A 27,649-nucleotide genomic window follows, 5' to 3' on the forward strand; every position below is an offset into this window, starting at 1 on the left:
CCACCCTGAGACTACATAGTGAGGTCCTGGTCAACCTGGGCTAGAGTGAGACCCTACCTTGAAAAATTTAAAAAAAAAATTTTTTTCTTTAAGACATCCAGGCTGTGTCCACTAGAGAATCGCTGGGCGTGGGTGGAAATGCCAGGTCTGGGTCGGAAGTGTTGCATGCTGAGGGAAGGGGGCAGAAGCTGGCTTACAGCTTCAAGTGTCTCCGTTTAGACCAGGAGAGCGGTGTGATTTTTAGTGTCCTAACGCTGCAGCAACACTGTCCTTGTGATGAGAACAGAACTGCGTGCCCAGTGATGTCCGGGAGCGTGGGCACGCCGCGCCGCGTGCTCCGGGCCTCACCCAGCACCTCAGCGCCCGCCCTTGTGTCTCAGGTACCGAGCTTTCATCTTCGCGCTGACCTTCCTGCTGTACGCAAGCTTCCACTTGTCTCGCAAGCCCATCAGCATCGTGAAGGTAAGAGGGGCCAGAGCCGCCTGTTTCTGTCCTCCCAGTCACCTCTAGTGACTGGTCACTGGGGAAGCTGAAAGGATTGATGGAGAAAAGATACTGTAAAGAGACCCATATTTAACTGCTGTAGTAGATTTTCAGCTTTTCTTTACAGAAATTCACTTTTTAAATTTTTTATTTTATTTGTTTTGTTTTTCGAGGTAGGGTTTCACTCTAGACCTGGAACTTACCATGTAGTCTCAGGGTGCTTTTGAACTCATGGCAATCCTCCTACCTCTGCCTCTCAAGTGCTAGTATTAAAGGCGTGCGCCACCCCGCCTGGCAGAAATTCAAATCTTTGACTGTTTTAGACTTCATAATTTTAGAGGCAGAGATAGTGTATTTCCATTAGTATACAGTTCCAGAATTCTCAAGCATGGTTAAATATTTTATTTATTTATTTGAGAGAGAAAGATAGAGAATGAGGTAAATAGAGAAAATGGGCACACTGGGACCTCCAGCTGCTGCAAATGAACTCTAGATGCATGTGCCACCTTGTGCATCTGGCTTACATGGGTCCTGGGGAATTAAATGTGGGTCCTTTGGCTTTGCAGACAAGGGCTTTAACTGCCCGTGGTTGAATATTGATACTGTGTAAATTATCTTAACTTGTGTATCCAATTTTTATTTTTATTTTTTATTTTTGAGTTAGGGTCTCACTCTGGTTCAGGCTGACCTGGAATTCACTATGTAGTCTCAGGGTGGCCTTGAACTAACAACGATCCTCCTTCCTCTGCCTCCTGAGTGCTGGGATTAAAGGCGTGTGTGCTACCACGCCCAGCCTTGTGCATCCTGTCTTAAAGTATTCTACTGTTTGTTCTGACCCCTGGTGTGATTTGAACCTGTACCTGGCTGGTGGCGGGTCTGTGGCTCTGAGACACTGAGTGTGCCCTGGAGAGCTGGTGGGTGGCAGGGAGCTGTGGAACAGCTGGCCCACCAGCCTCTGAGTCCCCATAATAGTCGTCACCTCACCCACCTTACCTAGGGACCGGCCACAGGTGCGAATGGCTTTTGCCTATCACAGGAGGAACAAGGAAGTGGTCCTGTGCCAAGACCAGCCCTTTATGGCTCCGGTGCCTTTGCTCATCTTGTAGCAATTGGCAGCCACCAAAGACTGGCACTGTGACGCTCACAGCTAGCATGGGCAGCTCTCCCCAAAGGTTTCCAGGAGCCGATGCCATGCGGCGGCCGCTTCAGGCCAGCCTAGTAGCCTTCTTGCAATCTCTTAGCGGGTGCTGAGCTTTCATTGCCTGACACCCAGGCGTGTTCCATGCCTTACATGTCACTGCCTCTGGAGACATTGGGAGACCTTTAGTTTTTTTTGTTGTTCATTCATTTATTTATTTATTTGAGAGCAACAGATAGAGAGAAAGGCAGAAAGAGAGAGAGAATGGGCACACCAGGCCTTCCAGCCATTGCAAACGAACTCCAGACGCGTGCGCCCCCTCGTGCATCTGGCTAACGTGAGTCCAGGGGAATCGAGCCTCGAACCTGGGTCCTTAGGCTTCACAGCCAAGCGCTTAACCACTAAACCATCTCTCCAACCCAAGAACATAGTTTTCAAAAAAGCTAGGGGGTAATGTAGCAGTCAGCCTCATGTTGCTAGGATGAACCCCCGGGCCAGACACACTTTATGGGAGGAAGAAGGGATTTATTGAAGCCTACAGACAAGGGAGGTTCCATAATGGCAGAAGAAGTTGGCTCCTCTTTCACAGGCCCGTGCCTGGAGACAGAGAGAAAATCAACCGCCACCAAAAGCAAGCAAGCTCACTTCAGGCACAACTCAGGCACTTTGCATGTTTTCGACCGGAATTCAGATCTGCCTCCAGTAAGACCTCCTCCAGCCAGGTTACAAACTTGAATGAAATTCCTGGGTACTGGGGGACATCCATTCAAACCACCTCAGGCAGCACAGGGGCTGCCATGTGAGTGTCAAGACCGACCCTGGACATTGGAATGCTGCGGCTGCTGATCTTCCCGGTCAGAGAAGTCCACACGCCGCTCAAGAAGATGGCAAACCGCAGACATGGTAGAGAGTGAGTGCCAAGGACTGGGGAGACCAATGCTGGGGCTCCAGGATCTTGCTGACAAGGTTGGGTCTGGGCGATGGGCTGGTACTGCCTCAGGTAGCAATGGAGGGTCGAGGCATCAGCAGAGTGCCACATGTGGGACACAGGTGAGGAAGATGAGGCTGGCCACCGCAGGGTCTTGGGGACAGGATATGGCCTTGGACTCTGCCTGATGACCACGGGGGTCCCTAGTTTGCCAGGAAGGGGTGTGACCATGATTCACGGTCACACCTCCCTTGCCTCTGGTGTCCCTTAGGATACCAAGGAAGAGATTCTTGGTCCCCACTTAGGTCGGAATTTGTAAGTAAGACGCGGTCGCGCGCACTCAGTGATCCCAGTGCTATGCCAGGGCACTTGTGTTCCCTACCTGTCACACGTGGTCCTCACAGCAGCCTGGCACTGTCCTCGGGAGGGAGCCAGTTCAGGAAGCCTGACTCCCTCACAAGGCTAGGTCTCACTTGGAGGGGTTCTACACAGCTCCCCTGACTCCAGGCTCTCTGCTCCTAGCCTCTCTGCCTCAGGGTCTCCCTGACACTGAACTACTTCCATATGGACAGCACCTCGCCCCAGTTTCCTTTGACACCCAGAATTTTTTTTAACACTTTATTTATTTATTTGAGAGAGAGAAAGAGACAGAGAGAGAATGGGCTTGCCAGGGCCTCCAGTCACTGCAAACAAACTCCAGATGCATGTGCCCCTTTGTGCATCTGGCTTACATGGGTCCTGGAGAATCGAACTGGGATCCTTAACCTTAACCACTAAGGCATCTCTCCAGCCCAACACCCAGAATTTTTTTTAAAAAGTATTTTTATTTATTTATTTATTTGAAAGAGAGAGTCAGATAGAGCAAGAGAGAGAATGGGCATGTCAGAACCTCCAGCCACTGCAAACAAATTTCAGACCCATGTGCCACCTTGAGCATCTGGCTTATGTGGGTACTGGGGAATTAAACCTGGGTCCTTATGTAAACATGGTGCCTGGGCTCCAGGAATGTCCTTGAACCCTAACCCCTAGGCTTGTTTATTACTTTTTTATTATTTTTTATTAACTTTATTTCAGAGAGACTTTGGAAGAGAACGGGCATGCCAAGGCCCTCCAGCTGCTACAAATGAACTCCAGATGCATGTGCCACCTTGCGCACCTGCTGTACGTGGGTCCTGGGGAATCAATTCTAATTTTAATCAAAGAATTGAACTTAAAGAAAGACTGAGGGGCTGGGGAAATGGCTTAGCAGTTAAGGCATTTGCCTGCAAAGCCTAAGGACCCCAGTCTGATTCCCCAGGACTCACGTAAGCCAGATGTACAAGGGGGCGCATGTGTCTGGAGTTCATTTGCAGTGTCTGGACCCTGGTGCATCCATTCTCTCTTTCTCTCTGCCTCTTTCTTTCTCTCTCTCTCAAATAAATAAATAAATACTTTAAAAAAGACTGAGGATAATTATTAAGTTATATTTATGGAGGAAAGAACAGGGCCACGGAAAGGCACCCACGTGGCTAGAGATCCCACGTGGAGCAGGGGTGAGAAAACCTTGGAAAGAAAAGAAAGTTCCAGGAGCTCCTGCCATGTTTGGGAGGTGGAGGAAGTAAAGAGCCCATGTGGAGAGTGAGGACCAGGGGAGCTCTTCCTTCTGCTCCTCCACAGCTGGACGTTCCCAAGTGGTCACAGAGCCCGCCCTCCCCTTGCAAAGGTAATCATAACCTTATAGTGGTGGGCTGTCTTCTGGCTCAGGTGACCCAAAGGGACAGCTGGTTGGTTACGGCTAGGGGCTATCTCAGGAAGAGGCCATCCTGGACACCAAGTTCCAGGGGCTGAGCTTGACCAGCCACCATGTTTAAATCCTATGAAAGACCCCCCTCCTAGGAGAGGGTCCTGGTTTGCGGAAAAACAGGTCTAGGGAACTAGGCAAGAGATAAGAAGTCAGATCCTTTGATTTCTAGCAAGTGCAGACTTTCCTGCATTTTTTACTTTCAGGGGTCCAGTCCCCCTAACTGTACCCCCTCTCACTTAGGCTTCGCAGGCAAGCGCCTTAACAGCTAAGCCATCTCTCCAGCCCGTCACCCAGAATTTTTGGTTTTGAGTTTGAAGTTTGGGTATAGAGTGGCCTGATTGATGCCAAGTTCTGTGGGCTGCTTTGCCTTGTGAGAAAAACAAAAGTGTCATAACCGCATGTGATAACGGAGACCTTACACTGCCTTAGGCAATGCCCACATACTACAGCTCCGGTTGTAAATAACACTAAGGACATTAGGAGCCGTCATGGTCCTGTTGACTGAAGGCACCGTGTGACTCACCATCTGGGGCCAATAATTCCTACAACACCACAAAGAAAACAAAAATCAAATGCATTAGCTTTCTTGACGTCAGCCCTCAGGGTTGAGAAGACGCATGGGTTCCTGTTCTGTGATTCATTTCTAGAACGACACAGCGAACAGGTCAAGGTTGGACTTGCCTTGAATTCCCAGCGGCTTATTTTGTTTTTCTCTGATTAAAAAAAAAAAAAACTGCTGGGCGTGGTGGTGCTTGCTTTTAATCCCAGCACTTGGGAGGCTGAGGTAGGAGGATTCGCCATGAGCTCAAAGCCACCCTGAGATGATATAGTGAATTACAGGTCAGCCTGAGCTAGAATGAGAACCTATCTCAAAAAACAAACAAAAAAAAAAAACCAAAAAACTGCTGGGCGTGGTGGTGCTTGCTTTTAATCCCAGCACTTGGGAGGCTGAGGTAGGAGGATTCGCCATGAGCTCAAAGCCACCCTGAGATGATATAGTGAATTACAGGTCAGCCTGAGCTAGAATGAGAACCTATCTCAAAAAACAAAAAACAAAAAAAAAAAAAGTGGGCTGGAGAGATGGCTTAGCTGTTACGGCGCTTGCCTACAAAGCATAAGGACCAGGTTCCAGTCCCCAGTACCCACGTAAACCAGATACGCAAGGTGGTACATGCATCTGGGGTTTATTTGCAGTGGCGTGCCCATTCTCTATCTGCCTCTTTTCTCTAGCTCCCCCTCTCTTTCAAATAAAGAAAAATGTATTTAAATATCTTTGAAAATATGTTGATAAACTAGGCATGATGATTCAAGCCTTTAATCCCAGCACTTGGAGGCAGAGGCAGGAGGATCAGTGTGAGTTCAAGGCCAGCCTGAGACTACAGAGTGAATTCTGGGCTAGAGTGAGAACTTAACTCAAAAACAACAACAACAACAAAAAAAAGCATGGGCTGGAGGGATGGTTTAGCATTTAAGGCATTTGCCCACAAAGCTAGAGGACCAAGGTTTGATTCCCCAGGACCCACGTTAGCCAGATGTACAAGGAGTCTGCAGTGGCTGGAGGCCCTGGAGCGCCCATTCTCTCCCTCTCTCCCCCTGTTTCTCTGTCAAATAAATAAATAAATGTTAGCCGGGTGTGGTGGCGCACGCCTTTAATCCCAGCACTCAGGAGGCAGAGGTAGGAGGATCGCCGTGAGCTCAAGGCCACCCTGAGACTACAGAGTTAATTCCAGGTCAGCCTGGACCAGAGTGAGACCCTACCTCGAAAAAACAAACAAACAAAAAAATAATAAAAATAAAAAATAAATAAATGTTAAAAATAAGAACAGGGCCTGGAGAGATGGCTTAGCGGTTAAGCGCTTGCCTGTGAAGCCCCGGTTCGAGGCTCGGTTCCCCAGGTCCCACGTTAGCCAGATGCACAAGGGGGCGCATGCGTCTGGAGTTAGTTTGCAGAGGCTGGAAGCCCTGGCGCGCCCATTCTCTCTCTCCCTCTATCTGTCTTTCTCTCTGTGTCTGTCGCTCTCAAATAAATAAATTAATTAATTAATTAATTTAAAAAAAATAAAATAAAAGCAGGTTAGCAAGGTACCTTGTCCCTTCTCTTGCTGCCCCGGAGCTGGGCCTTGTGACACAAGACTCTGCTGGCGTTGGACATTTAAACAGGACTCAATGCCCCTGGGCTGAGCCCGAGCAGGAACCACAAACAAGTGGTTCCTCTGGAAGCTAAGTTGCAATGTCCATCCCTGGAGCCAAGCCATCCCAGGTGACATGGACTGGTTCGCGTACAAGGGTGGGCAGTAGTCTGCCCACACAGAGGACAGTGGTCAAGCTCTCGGGACAGAAGTCTGAAGGGCCAGCAGTGTCAAGGAAGCTGTCTGGAAAGTTCCAGTGTTTCCTGTGCCAATGTGTGAACTGTGAGCAGAACACATCTCCTATGAAAAGCTCAGCAATGAGATGTTCAGCTGAATAAAATGATCCTAACGTTTTATGAACTCCACATATATGTGCCATCATCTGGCTTTACATGAGTGCTGGGGAATTGAACCCAGGCTCTCAGGTTTCGTGAGCAAGTACCTTGAACTATTGAGTCATCTCCCTGGCCCAAAAGATAATTTTTAAAAAAATTTTTATTAACATTTTCCATGATTATAAAATATATCCCATGGTAATTCCCTCCCTCCCCACCCCCACACTTTCCCATTTGAAATTCCATTCTCCATCATATTACCTCCCCATTACAATCATTGTAATTACATATATACAATATCAACCTATTAAGTATCCTCCTCCCTTCCTTTCTCTACCCTTTATGTCTCCTCCAAAAGATAATTTTTATAAAATAGAATAAAGTATTAAAAACCAACTTTTGGGGGCTGGAGAGATAGCTTAGCAGTTAAGGCACTTGCCTATAAAGCCAAAGGACCCAGGACCCACATAAGCCAGAAACACAAGGTGGTGCATACATCTGGAGTTCATTTGCAGTGGCTGGAGACCCAGACACACCCATTCTCTCTCTCTCTCTCTCTCTCTCTCTCTCTCTTTGCCCCTTTCTCTCTCAAATAAATAAAAATAAAATATTAAAAAATTAACATTTTGAAATACCATAGTCAAGTTATTAGGGTGTTAACCTGAGAAGAGACAAAAATGATCAAATAGAATAGAATAGGCAATATGAAATACTTGGCAGATGATGGGGAAAGCATAGCTTACTTGTTTTTGTTTGTTTGTTTGTTTTGGTGCTAAGACCATCACTCTGTGATGGGTGGTGAGCCATCTTGTCAATTTGGTTGGTCAAGAGATGCTGAAATGATTAAGGGGTAGGTCACAATGGCCAAGACCTATCAGTGGATTAATCCATTGCTAGATTCAAAGCTGAATGAACAAATAGGAGGTAGAGGACCTTGGAAGGTGGGGTCTGGCTGGAGGTGGTGTGTCGCTTGGGGGTGTGTCTTGGAAGGACATATCCTGCCCTGGTCTTTTCTTTTTTTTTTTTTTTTTTTACTAGATAATTAATTAAGGAAACTTTTATTGAAGCTTACATTGTGGTACAGAAATACATTTCAATTGATTAAAGTCCAACACCAATTCAGAGAGAAATTATCCTGCCCTGGTCTTTTCTAGTCTTTGCTGGTTTTCCTGCTTGCCATGGGCTGAACAGCTCTCTCCACCACCCTCTTCCACCGTGATACTGAGCCTCACCACAGGCCCAGTGACGTGGAACCAGCCTACTCTGGGTAGAGCCCTATGCAAACGTGAGCCAACATAAAGTCTTCCTTCCTCGTTTTCTCAGGGGTTTTGTTGCAGCTACAAATAGGTAACTGACTCTCATAAAATAAGCACCCATACTAAAAAGGGATGTCAGTATAAACTTTTTAAAATTCTTTTTAAAGATTGTGCACAACATACTATTTTCCTTTTTTTAAAAAAAAAAAAAATTTATTTGAGAGTGACAGAGAGAGAGAGAATGGGCGCACCAGGGCTTCCAGCCACTGCAAACGAGCTCCAGACGCGTGCGCCCCCTCGTGCATCTGGCTAACGTGGGTCCTGGGGAATCGAGCCTTGAACAGGGGTCCTTAGGCTTCACAGGCAAGCAATCAACTGCTAAGCCATCTCTCCAGCCTTTTAAACATATTTTTATATATTTATTTGAGAGAGAGAAAAAAAATGGGTGTGCCAGAGCCTCTTGCATGTGCATTTGGCTTTATGTTATATGGGTACTGGGGATTCAAACCTGAGTCATCAGGTTTTGCAATCAAGGCCCTTTAACTGCTGAGACATCTCTATAGGCCTAAACTTTTTTATTTTTATTTTTTTGTTTTTTTCTGAGATAGGGTCTCACTGTAGCCCAGGCTGACCTGGAATTCACTATGTAGTCTCAGGCTGGCTTTGAACTCAAAACAATCCTCCCACCTCTGCCTCCCAAGTGCTGGGATTAAGGGCATGTGCCATTACACTTGGCACTTTTTTTTTTTTTTTTTTTTTTTGAGAGACAGAAAGAATGGATGCACTAGGGCTTTCAGCCATGGTGAACAAACTTCAAACGCATTTGCCCCCTTGTGATGCATTTGCAGCATTGTGTGCTTTTGTCACTGCATCTGGCTACCTGGGACCTGGAGATTCAAACATGGGTCCTTAGGCTTCACAGGCAAGCACCTTAACCACTAAGCCATCTCTCCAGCTGAACTTTTCTTTTTTTGAGAGAGAGAGAGAGACAGAGAGAGGGAGAAAGAGGCAGAGACAGAGAGAGAATGGGTGTGCCAGAGCCTTTTAGCCTCTGTGAATGACCTCCAGATGCAGGCGCCCCCTTGTGCGCGTGGGCCATATTGCATTCTTGCGTCACTGTGTGTCTGGCTTTATGTAGGACCTAGAGATTTGAACATGAGTTCTTAGGCAAGCACCTTAACCACTAAGCCATCTCTCCAGCCCCTTTTTGGATTTTTTGAAGCACAGTTTTTCTATGTAGCCCAGGCTGGTTTCAAACTCTCAGCTTTCTGAATGCTGGGATTCCAACACAGGCCACCACGCCTGGCTGAGATAAACATCCTCATTGCAGCATTACTTATAGTGGCCCAGAGGACAAGTAGGAAGAGAATACTAGATGTGGCATGAGCCTAACTAGAAGGTGAAAGTTTGAGCAAATAATGAAAATCCATGGAGTGGGCAACTGCCTACAGGGGCTAATTAGAACCAAGCTGGTGACACAGAGATCTCCAGGGAACATTTGAGTAGAAATTCAGACTGCTCACCACTAGTAGAGTGACATAGCCTTAGTACTAAGAGTCTGCAGAAGGATTCCGTTTCTGAAAAGAAAGCAAAGGCCGAAACCTTCCCTGCCTCCTTCTGTGAGTGAGTGGGGGCACGTCCTGATAAACCCATCACATGTAGAAGACACTGTGTGGTAATTTGAATGGATGTCCCACATTAGATACAGGAGTTTATTCAAGTTGGTCATTTAGCTCTGCAGCCACCTGGCTGGAGGCAGTGTCACTATGGGTGGATCCTGGGATCCAGCCCTCAGGTGGGTCTGAATTCTGACCTCAGACATGCCAGGTGACCAACTTCTGCCTGAGTTCCTAAAGTGTGCTTGCTTGCTTTTGGTGTTTTTTTTTTCCCTCTCAGCGTGGACCTGTGAAAGTGGGCCAGCTTTTCCTGCCATTATGGAACTTCTCCTCTATCTGTAAACTTCAACACATCCCTTCTTCCCACAAACTGCGTCCGATCTGGAGGTTCATCCCAGTAACATGAGGCTGCCTGCTACATACTGTCAGCTAAAAATGCATTTAGCACTTGTAATTTACCCGTCCCTGTCTCTGGGCAACACAGCATACTGCGCCTGTCTTCATTCTGGCTCAGTGGAGGCAAGGAAGGGTGTCCTGCAGCGCACAGTCCATCCTTCAGCAGCCCATGATGCACCCAGTTGACTCCAGGGCTGGTGGCTGGGGAGTGGAATTGAGGTCTCCCAGGTCAAAAGCAGGCACAGCAGTCCAAGGTCCCAGGCCCGCTCCTCCAGGTAGCCACGGGATTAACCCTTAGCACCACGATTCCTTTGCCTGTTCTCGAACCTTGTGGAAATGGAATCGCACAGTGGGTTTGTGTTCGTGAGGTTCATCCCCGACCCCCCGCTCCCCCCTCCATGGCAGGTTCCTGTTACTTGTTCCCCTTCATTGTTGTACAGCCTCTGTTGTCAGGACCTAGCAAACGGACTCCATTCTCCCCAGGGACAGGTGGTCAAGGATGACCTGCAGTCGGCTCTGAACTTGGAGCTCTCATACCTAACTCTGCCTCCACCCATGGGCCTTGGGCAGCTACATGATGCTGGTGTTCACTCTCTGTGCGTGGGCTAAAGCCTCTTGCCCCCTCACCTGGCCCCGCAGACCCAGAGGCCCATTTATTATGCTCTGAAGACCGTTGCCATGGGAGGAGGGACAGCTGCTCTGATCATGCCCGAAGACACTTTGTCTCTTGCCCTTCCGTCTCCCCTAGGGTGAGCTCCACAAGCCGTGTGCTGTTGGGGACGAGCCCGAGCCCAGATTCAGCGGCCCGAGCAGCAGCACCAGGCATGGGCCTCTCCACCAGCTCCCAGACAATGACACGGGGACTGACTGTGGCTGGGCCCCCTTCGGTGAGTTCAGGACAATCCACGCTACCACCCAGGGATCTCCTTGGCCATCCTGTCAGGGTTCTCCTGGCCCGACGGGTCCCCGGGCAGTGACACGTTTCTAGGTCAGATGCTTTTTCATGACGACACCTTCCTGGCAATCAGCACTGCAGCCACTGCTCTGTGGTGCCACCTAAGTGGGTGTCCCAGTGTTCAGGGACTCTGGAAGGTCGCCCGCAGTGTGTGCTGGTCAGACTTGGAGGTCTGGGCTTGCAGGCCTGGGGAAGGGTGACAAGAGCCGGTGGATCTCCTGCCTCTAATCTCAACGATGCTTACCCCAGGGATAACTTGCAATCGGGGTGAGTTTATTTCCTTCTTCAGAAGCCAGGCTGCCACGCTTTTTTTTTTTTTTCTGGGACCAAAGTTCTGCCTCCATTTCCAAACTCCCCGATTTGCAGAGCAGAGGTCCCTGTTTTATACCCCAGCTCCAGAAGCCGCCCACGATTCTGAACCTCCCCTATGTGTTCTTGACTCTGTGTAGACAAGGCCAACTACCCGCAGCTGCTCGGGGCCCTGGACTACGCCTTCCTGTGCGCCTATGCCGCGGGGATGTACCTGAGGTGAGTGAGCGTCTACTGCTGTCCCTTCCTCTCCTCTGCACCAGGAGGGACAGAAAACGTCCCTGGTGCGCTGTGATCCCACAGGAGCTGGGGTGCGGGGGTGGGGAGCAGCTCAAAGGTGCTTCCCCTTCTCGTTTCTTCTCATTTCTCCCAAGAGCCCAGTACCAAACGTGAGCAAGCATGCAATGCTGCGTCCAAGCAGCAGATGGATCATTTAGCTGCGGAATGGTCCATGGCATGGACACAGGCTGCCCTCTGCTTTTTTTCTTTTTAAAAGAATTTTATTTATTTATTTACAAGGGTGTAGGGACAGAGAGAATGGCAATGGGCCACGCCAGGGCCTAGTACCACTAAAAATGAACTCCAGACGGACACACCACTGTGTGCCATCTGGCTTTACATGGGTAATGGGGAACTGAACCCCAGCCTTCAGGTTTTGTAGGCAAAAGCCTTTAACTGTTGAACCACCTCTTCAGCCTCCAAAATATATTTTTAAAATATCATTTATTAATTTATTTATTTGGGAAAAAGGCAGCTAGAGAATGGGCATGCCAGGGCCTTCAGCCACTGCAAACAAACTCCAGACATATGCACCACCTTGTGTATCTGGCTTACGTGGGTCCTGGGGAATTGAACCTGAGTCATAAGGTTTTGCAGGCAAGCATCTTAACTGCTCAGCCATCTCTCCAGCCCCCCTTAGCTTTTCTGCTGATCCTGAGTTGGGTCTTTTGGGAACAGGTCACTACAAACCCCATTCGCTGCTCAGCAGAGCCCAGCTTGGGACAGGGACCCCAGAGACAGACAACTTGGATTTGAGTCTCTGCTCTCTCACTTCCCAGAGCATGACCTTATTCAAGTAATCACATGCCTTTGGGCCTCAGTTTCCCCTTTGCCAAATGGGGGAAGTAAGAGTTTTATCACATTGTGTGGTGAGAATTGAGTAAGTTAGCCCGCGGGGAGCTCAGCAGTGCCTGGGCAGGTCAGAGGGCAAATGGGTGGGTAATCAAATATCTGTGTCACCAGCCCAGCCGGGTTTATTTTTTTAATTAGTTTACTTATTTGTAAATATATAGAGAGATTAAGAGACAGATAGAAAGAGAGAATGGGCAATCCAGGGCTTCTAGCCATTGCAAATGAAGTCCAGACGCATGTGCCCCCTTGTGCATCTGGCTTACGTGGGTCCTGGGGAATTGAACCTGGGTCCTTTGGCTTCACAGGCAAGCTCCTTAACTGCTAAGCCATTTCTCCAGCCCCCAGCCAGGTTTCGAAAAAAGCACTGTGGAGACTGTGGCCTTAGTCCCAAGACACTTTGTTTAGACAGAGCCCTTCAGAGCTTTAAGAATCCCCAGGAGTCCAATAAATAAAAGCTTAGCACGGGGTGGGATGGAGACCTGGGCGCCACCCCCCCCCCACCAGCCCAGGGCCCCTGTGGTGAGTAGCACCTGAGCAGGCAGTTCCTGCTGATGGAGTGAGTGTGCAACACTTTGGTTGGATGTGTCTTTGCACCACGTTGCAGAGCTTATCTGGAAAAGGGAGTCAGAGGGCATGGGAAAAAAGCCAGCGAGCGGGGCGCCCTGGCTGAAGGACAGTACAGTGCAGACCTCCTTAGAGCCGAGGCCTCCAGCAGCCTGCAGCCATACAGCCTCCTGAGAACTGTTTATATTCTAAAGACTACAGCCGAACTGCAGAGGAATACGCTATAAAGTGGAAGGACTCAGTTACTGGAAAACAGTACTTAATGGGAAGGACTCAGTTACTGGAAAGCAGTACTTAATGGGAAGGACTCAGTTACTGGAAAGCAGTACTTAATGGGAAGGACTCAGTTACTGGAAAACAGTACTTAATGGGAAGGACTCAGTTACTGGAAAACAGTACTTAATGGGAAGGACTCAGTTACTGGAAAGCAGTACTTAATGGGAAGGACTCAGTTACTGGAAAGCAGTACTTAATGGGAAGGACTCAGTTACTGGAAAGCAGTACTTAATGAGAAGGACTCAGTTACTGGAAAGTAGTACTTAATGGGAAGGACTCAGTTACTGGAAAGCAGTACTTAATGGGAAGGACTCAGTTACTGGAAAACAGTACTTAATGGGAAGGACTCAGTTACTGGAAAACAGTACTTAATGGGAAGGACTCAGTTACTGGAAAGCAGTACTTCATTCTCAAGTGGAGGTGCTTTGGTCCAGTGCTGTTCCAGCTTGAGAAGAGGAACCTAGTGGCACTGAGTTGGAAAGACCAGACGTTACCTTTGTGTTGCTGGCACAAAGCACCTGGCCCAAAGCAGCTGATGGGCGGCAGTGGTTACTGTGGCTGACAGGCTCGTGGGGAAGCTCCATGATGACCAGCAAGAGCAGGGCACAGCAGAGGCTGCACGTCACTCCTTGCCACTCCTTGGCACATAGCAAGAGAATGAACTGAGCTCTGGCAAGAGGGAGCTGGCTCAAGCACCCCAAAGCCTACCCTCCACCACATACTTCCTCCAGCAAGGCCTCCTCCCCCACCTCTGAGATTGCCACCAACTAGGGAGCAGACGTTCAAAACACACCACACCAGAGACGGTGCTAAAGACTGTAGGGCACACAGCAAGCTCCTCGGTGCTCCAGGGTAGTGTGAGGCCCAACATGCCATGAGTTTGGAAACTTTACTTGCTAAGTAAAATGAGTGAGTTCATTATTACTTTTTAAAAAATTTATTTTATTTATTTCAGAGAGAGAGAGGGAGGGAAAGAGACAGAACAGGCATGCCGGGGCCTTCAGCAAACCAACTCGACCCATGCGCCCCCTTGTGCATGTGTGTTACGTGGGTCCTGGAGAGTCGAACCTGGGTCCTTTGGCTTTGCAGGAAAAGGCCTTAACTGCTAAGCCATCTCTCCAGGCCCATCATTACTTTTTTTGTTTGTTTTGATTTTTTGAGGTAGGGTTGCATGCTAGCCCAGCCTCCCCTGAAACTCACTCTGTAGCTCCAAAGTGGTCTCAAATTCATAGCGATCCTCTTACCTCTGCCTCCCGAGTGCTGGGATTGAAGGTGTGCACCGTGACACCCCGTTATTTTTTGGTAAAGGTAATGTTCATGTGATTCATCAGCGAGTCTATGGAAATGAAAGCTTCGCTGCTCTGAAGTCCTGTCAGAAGTCCCGTGGTAACAGGCATGGCGGCGCACGCCTTCAATCCCAGCACTCGGGAGGCAGAGGTAGGAGGATCGCCGTGAGTTCGAGGCCCCCCTGAGACTCCATAGTGAATTCCAGGTCAGCCCGGGCTAGAGTGAGACCCTACCTAGAAAAACAAAAAGAAGAAGTCATCCCGTAGTTGCTTTTCACCTTGCTTACAAGACAAGGTTCTCCCACTTGAACTTAGCGTCACTGGTTGAGCTAATCTAGCCAGCCAGTTTGCCCATCCCAAGGGCTGGGATTACAGGCGAGCTTCTGTTCCCACCCAGCACTCACGTGGGTGCTAGGGACCCAAACTCCAGTCCTCGTACTTGCACAGCAAGTGCTTTTTCCACTGAGCCATCTCCCCGGCCCATCGAATGTTCTGGAGTCTGTAGGTGGTCGAGTTTGGCTCGGCTGAACCTTTGACCTGAGTGTGCCGTGCCGTCCTCAGTCACTTCTGTTTCAGTGTCCAAAGGTCCTTTGTGTGAACCTGGGTAGAGCTTCCTTGTTGGGCAGATGCGGAAGGAAAAGCTCCCTGGCGAGGTTGGTGACCATGAGCATGATGGAGCGCACGCCAAGGGTGCAGCTCTGGGCAGGCGGGCACAGCTCTGCCCACACATCCTGCCTGGTGGGCTCCTGAAGTGACTGTGCAGAAGTGAGTGAGGCCCGTGGAACGGTGACCACAAAGAGCTCACGTTGCATGGTGGTGTTCTTCGTCTTTCTTTTTCTTTGTTTCTTTCTTTTTTATTTTTATTTTTTTTGGGTTTTCAAGGTAGGGTCTCACTCTAGCCCAGGCTGACCTGGAATTCACTATGTAGTCTCAGGCTGGCCTCGAACTCATGGCGATCCTCCTACCTCTGCCACCACACCCGGCTCTTTGTCTTTCTTTACCTGCTGAAGTCACACAGTGGCTGCTTGGTGACATCCCCATAGAGAGGAAGAGTATGGTATGGTGGTTGGAGCCTGTTTGGTATCTGCCCTGTTCTAAATTAAAGCTTGGACCTTGTCACACTTGCTACCGCCACCATAGCCACTTGACAGAGGACCCACCGTGTGCCGGGCACATGACGTACATTCGACCCACTTGCTCCCCAGACAACCCAGGAAGGTCAGACTGCAGAGGTCAAGTCAAACAAAGGCTCACTCTGGGCTTCTCTGTGACCCACACAAGTCAACATTTTTATGTCTGCCTCGACATCCTAGATGAGTTGTAGATTTATGTGTATATACAGGTTAAGCTACAAAATATAAACATATACATGTAAAACACATATAAACATAGCTTAAAATACATGTAAGCTAGGCACAGTGGTATATACCTGCCATCTCAGCTACTTGGGAGGCTGAGGCAAGAGGATTGCTTATGTCTAGGAGTTTGAGACTCACCTAGGCAACATAGCAGGTTCTCACCTCACAAATATGTGTATGTATATGTGTATATATATGTTACATATATATATATGACTAAATGGAGAAAACAAGAAAGCCCAGCCCAGCCAGGTGTGGTAGCACATGCCTATAGTCCCAGAGATCACAAGTCTGGGTTACTCTGTTGATTTGGGGGTTCCGAGAGATTCTGCCCCAGTGTTGAGACTTTATTCACCCGTAAGAAACCGTGTCTCTCAACCAGACAGTAGTGGAGGTGGCTGGCAGCGTCCCCGAGTGTTGTTCCCACCGAACCACCCAGCCAGGTGTCTTCACACCAGTGGCCCAGTTACAGCTTGTGATGCAAGGGACTTGCTTAGGGTCACAGTGATCCCCTCTCGTGACATGTGTGGTTTGACGGTTGGAATTTTAAAAGACTATGTGTGGTATGTTAATTGGGTATTGCTGATACAAAAGCAAGGTTAAGAAGCAGGGCAAGGCACATTTTAATAGGCCATATCACAGTAAGTCACTGTGCGTGTGTGTGTTTTATTGTTTGGTGACGACTTTTACTAGAAATAAGAAGTCTAAGGTGTCGCGGTTCCCATGGGAGTGAAGGAGTGCCACAGGACGTCAGTTCTGTCTGGTCTCCCTGGAAGCGGTGGCCTCCAAGGTCTGGTAGCTCAGCAGGAGGTAGCGTGGGGACATCCAGGAGACAAGGCCACCATTGGCAGTGGATGTACTGCTTCTCATGCTTGTCCTTTCTTGTCCCCTCAGCGGCATCATAGGGGAGCGCCTGCCTATTAGGTACTACCTGACCTTCGGGATGCTGGCCAGCGGCGCCTTCACTGCCCTGTTTGGGCTGGGTTACTTCTACAACATCCACAGCCTGGGCTTCTATGTGGTGACTCAGGTGAGGGCCTGGGGTTGGTGAATTCAGGACTCAGGCTCCGTCTCTGCCAAGAGAGCAGACAGCAGGTGCTTGTGAGAGGGCAGAACCATGCCCAGAGGTCATGCCCGGCCATCTGGCGTGGGACGCCCTTCCTCCCTTCTCCACCCGGGCAGCCGCTCTCCTGCGTTGGGAGCTGGTACTGCAGCAGCGCAGTGAGGTGTGAAGCCCTCGGGCATCACCCGTCCTTGCTTGGACAAGGGTAAGTTGTGTCTCATGGCAGATGTGACCACTGAGGAGCGTAGCGGAGGTGGCCGGGGTGGAAGGGAAGAGTGATGGAGTTCGTAACAGGGCGGGATGTGAGACAAGACGGGAGAGACCCCGAGGATGCTGGGAGGAAAGTGGGGGGCAAGAGCAAGATGAGAAGCCCAACCCCACTTTTCTCTTGGGCCTAGCCCTTCCAGAACCTCTTGGCCTCTGCCCTTCCCAGCAAGCCTGTGGGTAAATATTGACTGGTAACGGAAATAACCTTGCCCAGTGCTGCCCCAGACAGCTGAGGGGAGTTGCTAGAAAACCAAAGCAACTTGTGTTTGATTTCTCATTTTACAACTTGGCCATGACACCTGCGTGTTCCATTACAAACTGCTTTGTGTTGGGCTGCAGTCATTCCTCAGCACCCACGGGGCCTGGGGTGTCCGTTCCGGGACCCCCGTGGGTGCCAAGGCCCACGCTGCTCGAGGCCATCACAGGTTTGCATAAAACCTGTGTCTGTCTTCCTATAGCCTCTCCATCATCTCCCGACTACTTGCCACTCTTAACATGAGGAAAACGTCATCTGTAGTTGTCACACTGTTTAAGGAACAGCGACAGTTCAGTATAGATGTAATCATTGTAGGACCAAGTACATTTGATTTGTCATTGACTCCTCAGATGCCAAAGCTTCAGAATATAATATAGAAAAGTAGAAAGAGGCAAGGGAGATGGCTTAATGGTCAAGTGCTTGTCTCACAAGCATGAGGACATGAGTGTGAAACCATGTAAAAATGCCACCTATGGTGGAGCCTGTAACCCCAACACTGGGGAGGTACAGATAGGGTTATCATCCCTGGGGCTCACTGGTCAGTCAGTCCAGCCTCATTGACAAGCTCCAGGCTAATGAAAGGCCCTGACTAAAGGAAGTAGTAGATGGTGTCCGTCAGGATGGCACCCAGGTTGTCCTGTGGTTGGCACACACGCACACACACACACATACCCACACACAGCCCAGGCCCCAGCACACTCCTGGAGTAAAGACCGAGCTTGGCCAGTCCACGGACAATAGCAGCAGGTAGTCCCAACTCCCCCCACACCCTCCCTGGAAAGCCAGCGGAGCCCTGGTCTAATCAGCAGGGCCCCAGGCAGGGCTGTTTTCGGTGGCCTCACGACAAACAAAGTGAGCCCCTCCCCATACGCACCCCAAGGCCCTTCCTACAGCACTGGCCAGACCAGCTTGGAGGAGGAGGAGTGCATACCAGCGAGGGTCGACATTGGTTTTGTTTGTTTGTTTTTTTGAATTTAAAATATTTTATTTATCAGAGAGAGAGAGAATGGGTGCACCACGGCCTCTAGCCATCTGGCTTACCACCTTGTGCATCTGGCTTACATAGGTACTGGGGAATTGAACCTTGGGTCTTTAGGCTTCACAGGCAAGTGCCTTAACCACTAAGCCATCTCTGCAGCCCTTGAGGTCGTTTCTGCGCATCAGAGAAGGATCAACAGAACTTTCTTCATGGGCAGCCGGGAGGACATGCCATTTCTTTTTTCTTTTCTTTTCTTTCCCTTTTTGGTTTTTTGAGGTAGGGTCTCACTCTAGCTCAGGCTGACCTAGAATTCACTGTGGAGTCTCAGGGTGGCCTTAGGCTCACGGTGATCCTCCTACCTCTGCCTGCCAAGTGCTGGGATTAAAGGCGTGCACCACCACGCCCAGCTAAGATGTGCCATTTCTAGGCCATTCTTGTAGCACAATTTATAAACTATTCTATAAAAAGAAGAAAAAATCCTTTCTACATTTTTAGATTTTTTTTTCTTTTTTTTAAGTTTTTATTTATTTATTTGAGAGCAACAGACACAGAGAGAAAAACAGATAGAGGGAAGGAGAGAGAATGGGCGCGCCAGTGCTTCCAGCCTCTGCAAATGAACTCCAGACGCGTGTGCCCCCTTGTACATCTGGCTAACGTGGGACCTGGGGAACTGAGCCTCGAACCGGGGTCCTTAGGCAAGTGCTTAACCGCTAAGCCATCTCTCCAGCCCCATTTTTAGATTTTTAAAGAGGCTAGATAGCTTGGGTCCAACTTATCAGAGAGCATTCCTAGCCACTCCTGGCTAGGATGGCTTTAAAAATAATTATTTATTTATTTACAAGGAGAAGAAAGACACAGAGAGAGGGAATGGGGATGCCAAGGCCTTTGTCGCTACTGCAAATGAACTCCAGATGCATGCGCCACTTTGTGCATCTGGCTTTACATTGGGTCCTGGGGAATTGAACATGTAATGTTAGGCTTTTCAGGCAAGCACCTAAGTACTGAGCCATCTCTCCAGCCTCCCCCCACCTTTTTTTTTTTCTCTTGTGGTAGGGTCTCTCTCTAGTCCAGGCTGACCCAGAATTCACTATGTAGTCTCAGGGTGACCTTGAACGCATGGCGATCTTCCCATCTCTGCCTCCTGGGTGCTGGGCTTAAAGGCGTGAGCCACCACGCTTGGCCCTCCTCTTTTTCTTTTTCTTTTTCTTTTTTTTTTTTTTTCCTGTTTTTTTTGTTTTGTCTCCTCTTTTTCTTAAACAGGGTTTTATATATGGCCTCTTGCCTCAGCCTCCTGATCTCTGATTTCTGGGACCGTAGCCATACACTGTCATGCCTAACTTTGGTTGGCTTTTCTTTTTTTTCTTCCACTTAGAGTAATAATGCCTGCTGTAATTTGAGGTGAGATCTTGCCTGTTGCCCTGATGAGTCTCAAACTCCTTGTCTTAAGCATTCTTAGCCTTTCAAGTAGCTGTGATGACTGTCATACACCACTGTTCCTGGCTTATATGTATTTTAAACTATATATTATATAAACACATATACATAATATATGGCATATATTATGCATATAGGTTTTATGTTTTATAATTTAGGATATATATATATGTGTGTGTATATATATAATTATATTTTTTTTAAAAATTGGCTGATGGGGCTGCTTTGGTGAGGTTAGGAAGGGACATAATGTTTCCCCATATTGAACCTCCTCTTTCCCACTCACAGATCATCAATGGACTGGTGCAGACCACAGGCTGGCCCAGTGTCGTCACCTGCCTCAGCAACTGGTTTGGGAAAGGCAGGTGAGTAAGAGCGGCCCAGTCTCCAGTGGCAGTTAGTTTTAAAAAGATTCGGGTGAAAACCAGACTTCTTGATATTCCAGTTTCCTTTTAGCGCGTTTCAGTCAAGCACTCAGCGAGGCTTCTCTCTGGGGCAACATGCTGCAGCCTCCAGGCTGGAGCCCCTGAAGTTGCCATGGGGCTGCAGCCCAGCAGAGTCTAGCCTCAAGGGTCCACTGTATGTCCCTCAGTGTCCACACCTGACAGCCGTCTGACCACCATGTGCGGCCTCAGCATCACACTCCGTGAAGTGTGTTTGTGACACTTGCTGAGCTGGCAGCGGGAAGATGGGGGCAGGCCGCTGGAAGCCCTGCTGATTCACTCAGAAGCCCTGCCCAGCCAGGCCACGCGTTAAATAGCCATGCAGATGCCACCCAAGACAGGGAAGCTAAAACAGGAAGCGGGCTCAGGAGCCCCATTTAGAAAGCTTGCTTCAGTCGTCTGGCATGCTCGCGGCCACCACAGCTAGTCAGATGACTGGGTTTAGGTTACAGAGACACAAACTTACATCCTGAGCCTTCCAAGAATTTCAGGAAAAGTCCTCTTTCCTCTTTTGAATTATAGAGTAAAGGAGCCCCAAGTGAGGATGCAACGTGTGTGATCATACGGCCTGAGGCAGGAGGAACATGCATATTTCTGTAGAGCAGCCCAAGGCCTGTGTTGCAGAAGCAGCCTCTTGGGGCTGGAGAGGTGGCTTAGCGGTCAAGGCACTTGCCTGCGAAGCCTAAGAACCCAGGTTCAATCCTCCAGGTCCCACATAAGCCAGATGCACATCCATCTGGAGTTTGTTTGCAGTGGCTAGAGGTCCTGGTGCACCCATTCTCACTCTTTCTCTCTCTCTCTCCCTCTCTCTCCCTCTAATAAATAAATAAATAAAAGTACAATCTTAAAAAAAAAAATTTAAAAAGCTGGGCATGGTGGCACACGCTTTTAATCCCAGCACTCAGCAGGCAGAGGTAGGTGGATCGCTGTGAGTTCAAGGCCACCCTGAGACTCCATAGTGAATTCCAGGTCAGCCTGGGCTAGAGTGAGACCCTACCTCAAAAAAATCAAAAAGAAAGAAAGAAAGAAAGAAGGAAAGAAGCAGCCTCTTAGGGTCATGTGGGCTCATCTGTCCCCAGCTCTCACACGTCGCGGCACTCCTGCCCGGCACGAAGGGCCCATTTGAACGGTTCAGCACCTGCTCACCGCGCCATCTTCCTGTGTTGCAGGCGAGGCCTGATCATGGGGATCTGGAACTCACACACCTCGGTGGGCAACATCCTGGGGTCCTTAATCGCCGGCTACTGGGTGTCCACGTGCTGGGGACTGTCCTTCGTCGTGCCTGGGGCCATCGTAGCAGCCATGGGCATAGTGTGCTTTCTCTTTCTCATCGAACGTGAGTACACATGGCCCTGAAGATGGGCCACAGAGGGCCCTCGGCCACCCCCCGCTGGGCACGTCGGGAGTGTGCCAGTGTGCTGGCCGTCACCCTGGCCAGGGAGAATTAATTCCTTGTTCACAAACAGACTTCCCTCCCAGCTGGCCATTTCTTTCCGGTCTTGGCTGGATTGTGTGGTCCTTGCCGACTCCTGGTGTGACCCTGGTGGAAATGCCCCCCATCCTTCCCTCAGCACTGCGCACGCGTGTCGTCCTGCGTGTCGCCAGGGAGTCTCGTGTCTCTCGCAGGCTGGCCACTGTGCTCACACCTGCCCGGGGGCCTGGGCCAGCCAACGTGGCTTGCACCTGCTTACCCCGGGCAACCTCCGCATGCTGAGGGGCCCTCGCCAGCTTGTTTGCCTTCCGACGAGCCGTGTCCCAGACAGGGTTGTAAAAGCACCGTCGCGGCCAAAGGCCGCGTAACTTAATGAGGTGAAGTGCCAATCAGAGAATCAAGTTCCCTGTTCCACTTCGTCCAGTACCAACCTCCCGATTTAACCGATTTGAAAAAATAATTTCTGAGGTAGAGATCTGGCAGGCAAAGGGTTTTGAGTGGCATTGCTGTAAGAAGAGCCAAGTTGTTCCAATCCAAGGTGGATGGTCTAGGGAGTCCTGCCCTGAGCTCCAGACAGACTGCAGCCTGGGCCCTGAGCTCTAGAGCGGGGCTCCCCTCTGCTGAGCGTGTGCACCCCGCTCGTTCCTGAGTTTCCACACTGCCCTCGGAGCCCCAGGGCCTTCACCCAAGGAGTGAATTCACACCGGCCTGTTCTCTCGCGCGTCTTCTTTTCTGACTGCTCAAACCAAACCAATACCATGTTGGCGCAGCCATGCTGAGAGCCCTGAGAGCCCGTGGGTAAGAATGGAAAGGAACGTTCAGACGTGGCATTCCAGCACAGTCACCCTGGGAGTGGAAGGGAGGGCGCAACGCTCCCCAGTCCCATCTCCCCATGCTCCCCAGAGGCCGGGGAGGAGCCTCCCAGGCTGGTCAACGTGCACCGTGAGACCTCAGGGGCTTTGTGACTCCTCTGCTAAAATGCCACCTTGTGACAGTTGGCTGGTTACCATGTCACAGGAAGTTCTAGGAAAGGCTGTTTGTGCCACCTGTTCTCCTGGGTCCTGTTTTTCCTCTTCCCCAGGCAGGCCTCCTGCACCAGTCACCTGGAGAACAGCAAACTTCCTCTTCTCCGGAGCACTGGGGGTCCCTGGGTACATCCTGTCCCGGGTCCAGTCTGCGGGAACTGCCGTGCTCTTCCTCAGCTGACCACAGGGCCAGGGAGAGACAGATGCGGGGACGGGTGTGGCGATGTGTGTGGTTGGCCGTTCATCCTGGGCAGGGCACCATCTCCACTCAGGACAGGATTGTCAAGAACAGTGAAACTCCGTCATCACCCGTGTGACCTGTGATCCACACAGAGCATCCTTCCCGTGATCCCTGGCTCCTGCCGTTAGAGGGCGTAGTGCAGATGACGCTGGCAGTTCTCAGGGACCTTTCTTAGACCCTGAGCCTGTGTTCCAGGGTGACCTGCTGGCCTCCTCTTGTTACTCTTTTTTTTTTTTTTTTTTTTTTTAACATTTTTGTATTTTGTGTGTGAGAGAGAGAGAGTGAGAGAAAGGGGGGGTGGAGAATTGGTGCACCAGGATCTCCAGCCACTGTGGTTGAACTCTAGATGGGTACACCGTCTTGTGTGCATGTGTGACCTTGCATGCTTGCATCACCTTGTGCATGGCTTACGTGGGATCTGGAGAGTAGAACATGATTCCTTAGGCTTTGCAGGCAAGTGCCTTAACCGCTAAGCCATCTCTCCAGCCCTTTTCTGTTTGTTTTTGGTTTTTTGAGGTAGGGTATCACTCTAGCCCAGGCTGACCTGAAATTCACTATGTAGTCACAGGCTGGCCTCGAACTCATGGCGATCCTCCTACCTCTGCCTCCCGAGGGCTGGGATTAAAGGTGTATGCCACCATGCCCAGCTCCAGCCCCCTTTTAAAAAACTTTTTGTTGACAACCTTCATACATATAGACAATTTCCCAAACCACCCCTCCTCTGAATCCCATCTTCTTTCCAAGTAGTTTCTCTTCTATTTTGATGCCATCATTTTTCCCCCTCCTATTAAGCAGGTCTTGTGTAGGTAGTGTCAGCCACTGTGAGGTCATGAATCCCACAGCCACTTTGTGTCTAGAAGACAGTATTGCAAAGCACGCCTCCCCTTCTTTTGGCTCTTATGGTCTCTCTGCCACCTCTTCCACAATGGTCCCTGAGCTTGAGGGTGTGATAGAGATGTCTCAGTGCTAAACACTCCTCTGTTACTTCTCAGCACTTTGGTGAGCTTTGAGTCTCCCCAGTGGTCACGTATCTGATAAGAGAAGCTTTTCTAACCAAAAGTGAGAGTAGCATTAATATATGGGCATAAACATAAACAGAGAGCAGTTTGGTGGGTATAATATGTCCATTTAGCCAGACAACAATAGTAGTTTCCCCCTAGGACTTAGGACCTCTCGAGCCATAGGCCTTTATTTTATTTGTTTTTTTTTTTTAATATTTTATTTATTTGACAGAGAAAGAGGGAGAGAGAATGGGCATGCTACAGTTTCCAGCCCCTGCAAACGAACTCCCAACGTGTGCACCCCCTTGTGCATCTGGCTAATGTGGGTCCTGGGGAATTGAACCTGGGTCCTTTGGCTTTGCAGGCAAACGCCTTAACCACTATGCCATCCCTCCAGCCCTTATTTCATGTTTTTGAGGCAGTGTCTCACTGCAGCTCAGAGGCTGACCTGAAACTCACTCTGGAACTCATAGTGTTTCTCCTGCCTCTGCCTCCTGAGTTTAAAGGGATTAAAGGTGTACACCACCACACCTGGCAACCATAGGCTTTTGATTAGGTTTTCAGTAGTGGGCATTATTTTCTTCTGTTTTTTCAAGGTAGGGTCTCACTCTAGCCCAGGCTGACTTGGAATTCACTCTGTAGTCTCAGGGTGGCCTCGAACTCACAGCGATCCTCCTACCTCTGCCTCCCAAGTGCTGAGATTAAAGGCGTGCACCACCATGCCCAGCTTGTAGCAGGCATTTTTATTCACAACCTTCATACACATAGAGCAGTTGGTTTCCCCCATAACAGACGTGCCACCATGGCACACGTTGGCATACTTGGCCTGGCTGACCAGCGGTAAAGCTCACAGAGTCTACTGCTGGTTAAGCCCATTGAGGACTTGCCCGCCCAGCAGTCTGCACAGCTCTCTCCCGCATTCTGACAGCTAGTCAACAGGAAGGAGGCCTCCAGCTCAGCTCCAGCTTGATGTCTCAGTGACCTGCAGCCCAGGCATGTGGAGTCTTCAGCTACAGGGTCTCACCGTCTAGTTCTGGTGGGAAACCAAGAGCCTTGGCAAATAGCCTACAATGTTTTGGAGGCATTGGGGGCCTCCCTGGCCAACAACTCGCCGGAAGGTACCCCACCCCTCCTGGCCTGCTTCTCGGTGGCCTTAGCATTGTCCTCCCTGGTCCACTTGGGCAAATGTGCAGCTCCCTTCCTCAGGCCCAGCCAGCTTTGGGGCCAGCCGACTGGGTCTGACTGTTGGCGGCCCAGGCCTAGAAACCAGCAGGTTTCTTTGGGCAGTTTTGCTGCAGGTGACGTGGTGCTAAAGCCCATCTGTGGGTATTCCTGGCCCTTTCTGACTAGAAAGGGAGGCAGCTCTCGGGTGCTGACAGTGTCCCCAGGCCAGGGCAGGGAGGCGGTGCCGCCTCAGGACTGACCTTCCGTCCCTGCAGTGATCACATTCTTTAGTGCCTGGATTTTGCCGGGCATCGTGGCGCACGTCTTTAATCCCAGCCCTCGGGAGGCAGAGGTAGGAGGACTGCTGTGAGTTCAAGGCCACCCTGAGACTATGTAGTGCCTAGGCTTTTCTCGTGTATAGTATCGGGCTTTGGTCATCCCTACAAAGTCCAAGGAAGGCCACATGAGATCTGTTTAAACTCACTATTCCTCTCCTCACCACATCCGCATCCTTTCATCCCTGCTCACACCTGAGCCTTGCACATTGCTCAGGGGACTCCAGTTCACACCAGTTGATTTGTCTCATGGGTCACTTCCCACCACTGTTCTCACTAACATGGGCATAGCATCTCCCCATTTCCCACCCCGGTTCCTGCACTTCTATGGGGCATAGGGCCCCCTACATCTCCCACCCTGTTCCCACACTTCCATGGGCATAGTGCCCCCACTTCCCACCCCTGTTCCTGCACCCCCACCAGTTCCAGGCTTCAGTCCAGGTCACAGCACCCTGGCAGCCCCTTCTGTCCGTGGGCTCCGTGAGACTGGCCTCCAGGCCCTTGCTCGGGGCAGTGCACCCTGAGCCTCTGCCTAGGTGCGTACTCCAGCAGGACACCTTCTCTGCAGCGTGCCAGCCACGCCTCAGGCCAAGTCCGCCTCCCACTCGTAGATTAAGATCTGAAGCAGCTTCGCTCCTGTCACTGCTCCCTCCCTGTCACAACCGGGCGTGGCCATGGATGACAGGTGGGGCACAGCCGTCCCGCGTGGCGCCTTTATCCAGGCCCCCGGCTCCGGAGCAGGCCTCCCACTCTTGGAAGTGCGCAGGGTTCTGGAAGCTGAGTGACCACCCAAGGCCCTTCAGCTCCCCAGCATGAGTTTAAAGCGGCAGGTCAGACTCTGGCTTCCAGTTTGTTCTGTTTATGCCCCCTCACTTCCTTACACTTATGCCAGCATTTTCTTCGCTCCAGAGAGACGTCTGATCTACACTTACTTTATTTTTTTTTGATGGCGTCTCGAGGTAGGGCTGAGCTCTAGACCCAGGTGGTCTCGAACCCACAGCGATCCTACGACCTCTGCCGGGATTAAAGGCGTGCGCCACAACACCCAGCTTTCTAAGCTCTCCTTTGTTTGCAGTGAATTCCATCGCCTATGACCAATGTTATTCCAACTCACCACTCTGACGCACACCTCATGTTTCTGTTTCTTCTGATATTTGCACGGTACGTGTGCTCGTTCAGCTTGCACTTGGTTTAACACTGACGTGCCACACAGTGAAGTACTTTCCGTGTCCACAGTCGTGGCTGTCCCGCCGACACTTGACACTTGTTGGAGGTTAAGAGCCTCACCTTTCCACGCTGTTAGCAGTTGGTGACCAGGTAGAGGAGCGTGTGCGGGCAGAGGCAGCTGCACCCTCGCTGTCCACACCCTTGACCTGGGCCGTCTCTGTCCTCAACCTATACTCACTCTGTGAGAGCATCAGATGGTATCTTGTTCTGTTTTATTATTATTATTATTATTATTATTATCATTATTATTATTATTTGAGAGTGAGAGAGAGAGAACGGGCACGCCAGGGCCTCCAGCCACTGCAAACGAACTCCAGACGCATGTGCCCCCTTGTGCATCTGGCTAACGTGGGTCCTGGGCAATCGAGCCTTGAACTGGGGTCCTTAGGCTTCACAGGCAAGCGCTTAACCACTAAGCCATTGCTCCAGCAATGTTCCATCTTGTTCTGTTTTTAAGGTAAATGTTACTGCCTTCACTAAGGCAAGCAACATAATATGGGCCACATGGGTAGTATAATGGTCACACTCACATAGGTATCCCAGTCTTTGTTTGTTTTTGGAGAGAGGGTCTCATTCTAGCCCAGGCTGACCTAGAATTCACTCTAGCTCAGGGTGGCCTGAATTCATGGTGATCCTCTTACTTCAGCCTCCCAGGTGCTGGGATTAAAGGCGTGAGCCACCACTCTTGGCGCATGTTTTCTTTCTCTTTCTTTCTTTCTTTCTTTTTTTTTTTTTTTTTTTTGTTTTTTTGAGGTAGGGTCTCACTCTAGCCCAGGCTGACCTGGAATTCACTATGTAGTCTCAGGGTGGCCTCGAACTCACGGCGATCCTCCTACCTC

At 50.0% G+C, this 27,649-nt stretch overlaps 1 protein-coding gene across 4 annotated transcripts in view; it reads left to right on the forward strand.

Moving 5' to 3' along the window:
* Window positions 1-27,649, forward strand: part of Slc37a1 (solute carrier family 37 member 1) — an 86,429-nt gene that overhangs the window by 27,036 nt on the left and 31,744 nt on the right. For all 4 annotated transcript variants that reach the window (XM_045151060.1, XM_045151063.1, XM_045151061.1 and 1 more), the window contains exons 3-8: window positions 381-462; window positions 10,813-10,951; window positions 11,469-11,547; window positions 16,838-16,973; window positions 20,231-20,307; window positions 21,555-21,721. In XM_045151060.1, the coding sequence (XP_045006995.1) occupies window positions 381-462; window positions 10,813-10,951; window positions 11,469-11,547; window positions 16,838-16,973; window positions 20,231-20,307; window positions 21,555-21,721 (680 nt within the window). The remainder of the gene's footprint in view (window positions 1-380; window positions 463-10,812; window positions 10,952-11,468; window positions 11,548-16,837; window positions 16,974-20,230; window positions 20,308-21,554; window positions 21,722-27,649) is intronic.

Source organism: Jaculus jaculus, chromosome 5 (genome assembly GCF_020740685.1).
Source record: "Jaculus jaculus isolate mJacJac1 chromosome 5, mJacJac1.mat.Y.cur, whole genome shotgun sequence".
Lineage (NCBI taxonomy): Eukaryota > Metazoa > Chordata > Mammalia > Rodentia > Dipodidae > Jaculus > Jaculus jaculus.